The 9827-nt window shown below is 34.4% G+C and overlaps 1 protein-coding gene across 1 annotated transcript; it reads left to right on the top strand.

Annotated features, from left to right (window-relative positions):
* The first annotated feature begins 8277 nt into the window (after positions 1–8277).
* On the top strand, positions 8278–9145 carry LOC104780125 (mini zinc finger protein 2). The gene has a single exon (XM_010504591.3). It carries the CDS (start codon positions 8489–8491, stop codon positions 8789–8791), a length of 303 nt encoding a protein of 100 aa, XP_010502893.1. The 5' UTR covers positions 8278–8488; the 3' UTR covers positions 8792–9145.
* The last annotated feature ends 682 nt before the right edge of the window (positions 9146–9827 follow it).

Genomic DNA, 9827 nt, shown 5'->3' with positions numbered 1-9827 from the left:
TGTTGTTTCAATGTCAACCACAAAGTCCAAGTACAAATGAATGGGAGAGGCAGCTAAGGAGGCATTATAGGTTAGAGGACTTGTAATGGAGTTGGGTGTTGAGCAAGGTGGAGTAGAACTACACTGTGATAGTCAACTGTATCATGCTAGGACGAAGCACATTAAGGTAAGATATCACAAGATCAGAGAGTTATCAGTTTCTGGTGTGATTTTACTACAAAAGGTGCACACGTCTGAGAATGCAGCTGATATGTTGACCAGGCCAGTCACCATGGATAAGTTCAAGCACTGCTTGGATTTACTCCAGGTCTTTCATTGCTAGATGAAGACAAAAGGTTTCCCCCAAAAGCTAACAAGGAGTTGAAGTTGAAGTCAATGGGATTTTGTCTTCAAGGTTGAGTTTGTTGTTCTAAAGTGACTTGAAATCTCCGAAGACCTTTACAAAGATGTACAAGACTGTGTAAGGTGTACAAGGCTTTTACTGGCCTTTTGTAGAGATAAACTCAAGGCAACTTAGGGTTAGGTTTTGGGGAGTGTAGGGGCGCAGTCGCCTATACAGTGTGATAAGTTCTATAAGATTCATAAGATCTTTTATTCTACTGTATCAGGATTTTTGAGACTTATATAAAGAGACTAGAGGTTTGTATGATTGTTGATTAGATTAATAATATAAACCCTAGACAAAGGGTATTCGCCTCGAGAACACTCTGTTTTTCTTTTCAAAGTTTTCTTATTCTGTTCATCCGAATTCACAACAAACATGTCCTCTACCTCTTGAAAAACCCGAATACCTCCAACCATAGACTGCCCCACCGATTCCAGCATAGAAATTATAACTAAATAGGCCTTATGTCCCTTTTCGATCATCTTTCTTGCCTGCATGGCCGAGATCACGAAACTTTCTAAAGCCGGTCTCACTCCGTGATATACAACATTCCCTTTGGGCTGCTCAAATGCTACTCTTCTTTGGTGACTATCCAGATGCACTCTGTACCGATCCAACCAATCTATAACAAGAACTACATCATACAACTCCACAAGATTGATAATCAAATCTGCTGGCATCGACTCTTTTGCAATTTCACTATCAACACCACTCGCCAGTCCAAGAAACCTCAGAAACTCACCTCCCGCGAATCTAACAACCCTCGACAACTCTCCAGGATCCCCTCTGATAGTAACGAATATTACATGAGTTGTGAATCCTATGATTCCTTATCTTAATTAAACAATGATGAAGAACGACCGTTGAGTAGCCAAATATTCAACATCACTAATGGAAGCTGGCGAATGAGAGTTGGGTTGTTGAGGAACACATAGTCTCTTTGCTTTTCTATTAAATCTGTATCTTATCATAAATCATAACCATCATTACTCCACTAACCACTTTGGTCTTTGTCATTAACAAACTTCTAATCTTCTTTTATATATATGCTATACCTCAATCCTTTAATCATTTTGATTGGTTGTTTAGATATTTCAGATTTTTTGTTTTTGTCGAAGATTTTTCAGATTTAATAAACTCGCTTGGTGTTATATATATATATATATTTTCTAACTAGGATCGGATAACTGGTCCAAAATACTAAAAATTGAAATGTGCATGTTTTTTGATTTGGTAAAATATTGGTTTGATAAACCCTTTAACAAAAAAAATATATATATATATATATATATATATATTGGTTTGATCTCAATTATTGTTGTCTCATTTTCCTCTAGCTATCGACAAATAATTATATAAGTAGATAAAAAATAAAGATGCTTAGTTACATAAGTTTGATGTAATCAATTTTGTTAGAAAACTAAAGAAGGGCCTTTACATTATAATTATTTTTTGTTTAGTAATTTGGCATCGTTATTTTTTTTAACAACTGAGGAGTGATCCGAGCTTTTACCACCCAACAAATTCCCCCAGGGTTTATGTGGGTTTTGGTTCATTTGGACTATTATTGTCCACTCTTATTGATTATACTCTATGATCTAACTGGAGTGAGTGTTTCAGTTTTTACATACATCAGTATATATTAAGAAATTAAACACGTTATGTATTTTTCGTGTCCTTTTTAATTAAAACATCACATATTGTCTAAAACATTCATTCAACCAATTAAAAAAGATTTGCAGAAAACAAAACTTCATGAGAAAAACAAAAGAAATTTATGTTTTCGGCTATGGTTCAGCTTACGGCTACGTTTGTACGGGAGGATGTTGCTATAATTTCTGTCTTACCTTTGCGACAACTGGATAAACCAGATTTGTTGGGATGGCATTTTACTAAGTCTGGTAAATATTCGGTAAAATCAGGGTACCATGTTCTTCGCTCAAATATGACGGCTATTGCTATGCCGAAGGTGTTTGGGCCAGACATTGTATCTCTTCAGGCCTTTGTGTGGAAAATTAGGTGTCCACCGAAACTTAGCCACTTTCTGTGGCAAGTTCTTTCGGGTTGTGTGGCGGTTACAGCTAATCTACGGAAACGTGGTATGAGTTGTGATGCCACTTGTGGCCTTTGTGGTTTTTAGGAGGAGACAATTAATCATATCCTCTTTGAATGTCCGCCAGCTAAGCAGGTTTGGGCCTTATCGCAGTTTTCGACGACCCTGGGTGTATTTCATTCGGAGTCAGTTTTTACAAATATGGATTTTCTCTTTTGGCGATTCAAAGATGTTCCAACACAGGAAGTTTTTCCCTGGATTCTATGGTATATCTGGAAAGCGCGCAATGATAAACTTTTCAGTAATCTGTATTCAAACCCCCTTGCAATTTTGCGGTTAGCGGAAGATGAGGCCAAGGCATGGGCTCTGGCTCAGATAGAGGATATGGTATTAGCATCGGATATTCCCACTGCGGCTGTTCCCGGTGGAAGGGGGGCTTAGGGGTTCCTAGGTCTCTCTCGGTTTATACTTGTTTTGTAGATGGTTCTTGGAAAGCTACAGATCGTTATGCCGGTAGAGGATGGTTCTGCACGTCGCCCTGGAGTGATGTCCCTACTATGGGAGCTGCAAACCTTCGCCGAATTCTCTCCCCTCTCCATTCCGAGGTTGAAGCCTTTATTTGGGCTATGTGTTGCATGATTGGGGTGGATAATCAATCTGTCGTCTTTGTCAACGACTGCTCCGACTTAGTGAAGATGGTGTCTTCGCCTTCAGAGTGGCCAGCCTTTACGCCTTATTTGGAGGATATATAGGCGGATAAAGAGGAGTTTGCTTCTTTTTCATTGGTCTACGTCCCTCGATCTCAGAATGGTAAAGCGGATAATCTTGCGCGACGAGTTCGCACAGTTCCACACTTAGTTACCTATGTAAACAATGTTCCTTCGCATTTGCTTGTTTGAGCCAATCTTGTTCTTAAGATGTAAAAAAAAAATTAAGTTTTCTATAAGAATGGTGTGAGAATTATTTGACATAATCAATATTCTGTTTTTCAAACATCACTAAATTTGAATAAAGGGTAGTAGTAAATTTGAATTCCATGTGTATGTGTAACATCCGCGAACCGGAATCCCGGTTTGGGATGTGCATCGGTCGATGCTGGAGGAGCATCGGTCGATGCAGGTTCAGGTTTCTGCATTTTGACTTAAGTTAAACGCTGCGTTTTGGGCAAAAGGGAAAGGAAAACCCTTAAGTCGTATGTTTGTCTCATTCGACGAGTTTTAGCCGTTTTCAGAGAGAAAAAAGTTCTAAGTTTTCTTGGTGAGTTTTGGGAGATTGGAGACGTTTCTTTAGAGATCTGTAGCTGAGATCGTTATAGGAGCTCCCTATGAGCGTGTTCTTGCTTGTTTGTGGTTCAGAATCTTCTGTGGCAAGGTAAGTGCATGACCATGACTTATCTAAGCTGGAGATTCCTCTTATCTGTTTGTTTATGTGTTGTTAGGCTTGTTAGAATGTTATTTGAGGCATTAGGACGCTTTCTTGTGGCTTGGGATCGATTCTTGTGGTTGCAGGAACGAAGATCCGGCGAGGAGATTCGGGGAAAACGATGCTCGGCATGTGCATCGGTCGATGCACTATGTGCGTCGGTCGATGCAAGTGCGAGGACGGCGCAGATTGACCTAAGAGCATCGGTCGATGCCAAGTGGAGGCGTCGGTCGATGCAATTAGGGATTTCGCGTGATGTCGAGCATGCGTCGGACGATGCAAGTGGAAGCATCGGTGGATGCAAGTGAACCTTGTGTCGACCGATGCATAGCATGTATCGGTCGATGCTGTTCCCTGTTGGTGTCGGTCGATGCAAGCTTTGTGTCGGTCGATGCAGAGTCTGGTTTGTTTGTTGATTGTTGTGTGATGGTTAGATTATCTCTATTGCTTGTGTGTATACCCCAGTAGATGGGAAAATTGCCTTACCGAGTGTTTATAAAATACTCATGCATTGCAATTTGTGTTTATGATACAGGTAAAGGCAAAGTGTGATCGTGGAATCAAGGCAATGAAGTGGAGGATGTTCTAGGGACTCAATTGGATGTTGTCTGCCATTGTTAGGTTGCTAGAGTTGGGTCTTTAGAACTTGCTAGGTTGCTGGTTCCTTGTTTCATGTTGTTTGATATTGGAATATTGTTATATTTGATTATTGGTTATTATTTATTGGATTATTATTTGGATATTGGTATTTGCTATTTCCGCTGTTGGTTGTGCTTGTGGCTAGGTGGCTAGTGGATATGGGACCACTAGTTGTAATTTATTATTATTATTATTTATTATTTATTATTTTTAAAAAAACGGGTCAGGTCGTTTCAGTATGATTTTAGAGATCTTAAGCAAAAGAAAAAAAATATTTTAGTTTAAACTTAAAAGTAATATTTCAATCAATTAGTAATTAAAATAAATAAAAATAAGGCCATATTTTAAAAAAAACCTCTTTTTCTATGCCTATTTTCAAAAATACCTTTTATGTTGACCATTTTTAAAATAACATTTTTATGTATAAAATGACCAAATTACACTTTCTTTTAGTGAGAACAAAAATGTATAGTTATTAAAATCAAAAAAAATTTCTGCCAAAAAACAAAAAGTTTTTCTGCCAAATATGGAAAAAATTCTCGACGAAGTTACGAAATTGGATTTTTTCGCCATTTTTTTTGAAATTTATACCTTATAAAAATCTTTAAAAAACTTTGTAAAAGCGTTTACAAAATTTTAATAAGATTTTGTAAGATTTTAATAAGGTTTACATAAGGTTTTTTTTATATTATTTTATAAGGCATTTACAAAACTTTATAAGGTTTTTTAAAAGTTTTTGTAAGGCTTTTATAAGGTTTTTAAAATATTTTTTATAAGGCTTTTATAAAGTTTTTATAAGGTATAAAAACTTTATAAATGTATTATAAATATTTTTAAATCGTTTAAAATCTTATAAAAATATTAGAAAAGCCTTGTAATTTTTTTTTGGCGGAAAAGTTTTTCGAAAAAATTTTGGCAGAAAAATATGTCAAAAAAAATTTGGGAGAAAAATTTTGTTTTCCATTTTATTGACTACAATATTTTTTAAATATAGATAAAATGGTCGTTAAAAATTAAAACAGAGTAAAAATGAAAATGACCAAAAAAAAATATTTTTGAAAAAATTATATCAATAAAAAGATTTCTAGCAAATTTTTAATAAAATATTACTAAATCACGAATTCTAAACAAATTTCTGTCTTTATACGAGGTAGCTGATTTCTTATTCTTTTTCGGTAATAGTAAGGTTTAGGCACTAAATACATAATTTCTGTCTTTATAAAAATTAGTTAAAAACGTAAAATAAAGAATGAAACTTGGGAAAGTATCGACGGACCAATCAACTATGTATGTTGCTTATGATAAAAAACGACTCAACCCAAATGATACGTTGGTCATATGACACCACGAACGATATAAAGTATAAACGTAACTGATAGTCTACTACGTCATACATGATTAAACTGTATTCATATATTATGAATTACGTACTCACAATATGCTATAGAAATTAAATATCATAAGTCGTGGAATATGACATGTCGAGAAAGTAAAAATTCTAAATACCCCAGATAAGAAGGATTTTAGCTGTATTCTCTTACCTATCTGCATTTTTAATTGATTATCAGTTTCTGATCCCTTTTATCCTATAGTTAGGTGGTCCGAGTATAAGTATATTTGTAAATTGATTAAAACGCCAAAAATGGTAAAAAAGGAATGATACATTTGCCAAGAAATTCATAATTATTTATGTTTTCTTTTTTGACGGTCTCATAATTATTTATGTATAAATCATCAAATTAATAAAACCACCAAAAAGGTTATGTTTGGCCTATAATTTCAATTACTAACTTATGGCGCAGATATATGTGTCGTACGACTCCTAATTATCGTTAGACAGAAACAATCTAATCAAATCAGAAGAATAATTGGTTTGTACATTGTGTTTTCTTTATAAATTTGTGTACGCATGCATGCATATGCATATCTTACGTCTTAAAATCCAAGTTAATCTACAAAAACTTCAATGAATGAGTTTTTCTTTTTAATTGTGTCTTCTAAGTGTACAAATCGATCTCATAACTTGTAGATGTGAACTGAGATTTGTATTGAGTGCGTCTAATACTAAAACAATGAAGCAACGGGTTACAATCAGCACAACTATATATAAGTAATCTATTTTCTCATGTACGGAACAACAATATATTTCTTGATTATGAAGCTTTATCTTTTATAATATCTCATAATATATATCAAATGCATCTGTTGTTATTTTTTATATATAATTCTGAAGGAGAAAAAAAAAATCAATCGATTGATGGAACACATGAATAAGAAATTTTGATGTCTAACCGAAAAACGAATGAATGTATGCACGTGTAATTCAAAAAAAAACAAAAAAAAAAAAAACGAAAGAACTCAATACGTAATTGCAAAGGAGCAAAAGATCGTGAAGGATTGCGTTGTCTTCATGATGTACAAAATAGGTTTGGTAGCCCAACTTATCAGTACCACGTTGTTAGGTCCAAATGTATATACATTTATACACAATTCTATTTTTGTTTATGCATATTCATCATACAATCTAAATCTATTGATTGATGCTTAGATTACACAAATATTTGAATTCTCGATTTTAATCCCGTACATTTTCTTGCGTATGCTACAAAGTGGGTCAAGAATATCATATAGCTGACAAAAACAGTTTTTGGTCTATGTATATTCGATCTCGACACCAAGTCCGATTCTTTTCGATAAGTATATATAATGTTTGTAACCACATGTTTAATTATGAAATGAAATGAAAGAAGGATATAAAAAGAGGATTAAAGGGGATGAAGCCATGAAGGTTAAGGGGCCACCACAGTACATATTAGGTCTTAAAAAGACAAGCTTAGCTGTTTCCTTCCTTTTAATACCAATCACTTTGTTTGGTCTTAAAGAAAAGCTTTCTCATCATTTTAGGGTTTTCTAGCAAAAGAAATCGAACAAAAGTTGCTTCCACACATAATTTAGTTTTGTCGTAATATATGTTTACTGTCGCAAGTTGTAATTATGCATCCAATTAATTTTATTCCATTGCTTATGGTTATGATTACTAGTTAGCGCGCAATAAATATATTTTGTTGGAATCTAAGAGTATATATTTTGAGAAAGTTGATTATAGCAGAAAGTTTGGGAGATCCAAATACAATGTATATGGGTGATATTTTCAACTAAAGACGGATGCCTAACTCACAAAGTGGTGGCTCCATGTCTCGTGAATGTTTTGTTTTTGTATCTCTCGAGTTACGGACAATTTGGTCCGTCCATTCGGATAAAAACTTAGAACGATGATGACACTTGAAATCTCGTTCTTAATTCAGAGTAAATTCCAAACTAACTCAATTTCATCTAACCGGTTGAGACAACTTGTTTGCATTATAGCATAATGAAAGTGCCTTATTATTCCAAAAAAAACAATTATAATACCTATTAACGAATTTTATATAACATGAGCCAGAAATAAAAAGAAACTTCCACCATATTTAGATTGGCCACAAGAAAACAGAAAATGTAATTATGATTGGATGCATATATTATGAATGCATAGTTGTGGACGTTAAATACATACATATTTACATACATACATACATATATATACCCATTAAAACTTGGGTTTTCCAGGTAGATTAGCTTACTGGGTTTGATTGGTTGTGATGATGCATCAATATATACCATGTTCTACGGACATGTACACACACACATACACATACACATACGTATGCAGTTGCAAAAAAAAATATCTAAGGTTGGTTGTCAATTGCTATCAGAAATGCTATAAATAACTCATCTAGGGTTAGGGTTAACAGCTGAGGGCCTCTTGCAATTGTCTTGATCTTTCACTCCCTAACTATTTCCAACCGTAGAAATTAAAGTAAAAGAAATTAAAACTTATTTATATATTTTTCTCTTCTTCTTTAATATATACACGTTATCTGATTACAACTTTAGATTCCATTAAAAAGTCAAGAAGAAGGAGCTGAGAGGAGAATTGAAGGGAGACAAGCATGAGGAAGCGTCAGGTGGTATTGAGGAGATCTTCCCCGGAAGAACCTTCTAGAAGCTCGTCGACAGCTTCATCTCTGACGGTGAGAACTGTGAGATACGGTGAGTGTCAGAAGAACCATGCCGCCGCGGTGGGAGGTTATGCCGTTGACGGCTGCCGAGAGTTCATGGCAAGCCGGGGTGAGGAAGGTACATTGGCAGCTCTAACGTGCGCCGCCTGTGGCTGCCACCGCAGTTTCCATCGAAGAGAAATCGAAACCGAGGTTGTTTGTGACTGTAATTCACCTCATTCTACTGGAAATTAGACAAGAAAAAAATCTAGAGCTAGCTATGAGTTTGTTTGTGTCTTTGTGTGTGTTAAATATACATATGAAACTGAAAATATTATATTTACTTCTTCTTCTTTTTTTTTCCCCCTTTGTGAATTTAAGAAGAAACTATAAGAGATTTATAGATCGGATGAGGTTGAAGCAGTGAACGATTTATAATAATTGGATGCTTTTGGGGTTTGGGAATTTAGGAAAAGTTTAGGGTTCTGATGTAATATATTAAGAATGTTGTTGTTGTTTTTTGAATGTATTATATTGTTTCATTTGTTTTATGTTTGGGTCATATTATTGTATTTTGATTATGACGAAGCATATATCGTTTCAATTCAATGTCCACTTAAAGACAGTGTATTTGTGAAAGGAATTGGTAACGAATCCAATATGTGTTATTTACTGATGAATGAATGAATGAATGAATGAGATTGATTGTTCCTTAACATATATGGAAGGTTCTTCTCTTGTGATAAGGTAGCTGAATATAGTAACACAATTATTGGTTTAACTCAATAACTAAATTATTCAATATTTAAAAAGAAATTAAACTGTACAGATTAAATCTTCTGGAGCGAATGAAAAAGGTTTTAAAATTGATTCTTTTGAGAGACCACTCCTATAGCTTTATTTTTTATTTTTATGGAAAGGGTGGAGTTAGGTTTCACACAGTTGCCCATGATTTAATATAACTCGAGACCGAAAGGGTGGAGCTCAAAACAGTTTATTCAGGGATATGTCTTCCCAGCTTTTAATGTTAAAATAAAATATTATAACTTTTTAGGCTTTCAGCTTTAAACTATATTTTTCAAATTTTGTATAACATGATAAAAAGACAAGCAAATAAATTTGAATTTAATTGGGAGGCAGGGCCCACAAATCTAATCCTTGTTGGTTGCTAACTTGATATGATGGAGAAAAATATTAGTTTTAATTGATTTTTAATATAAAAATGGTTACTAATGATCATAGATAATAATGGCTTGGGATTTTCTGATGAAGTCTAATTAAATAATACTCA

Source organism: Camelina sativa, chromosome 4 (assembly GCF_030686135.1).
Source record: "Camelina sativa cultivar CO46 ecotype springtype chromosome 4, ASM3068613v1".
Taxonomy (NCBI): Eukaryota; Viridiplantae; Streptophyta; class Magnoliopsida; order Brassicales; family Brassicaceae; genus Camelina; species Camelina sativa.
Note: the sequence above shows the minus strand (reverse complement) of the source record. Positions and strands in the feature narration are given on the sequence as shown.

Bases quoted from the DNA above. Each gene is read 5' to 3' on its own strand.
- LOC104780125 (XM_010504591.3), top strand. From the start codon at position 8,489: ATGAGGAAGCGTCAGGTGGTATTGAGGAGATCTTCCCCGGAAGAACCT.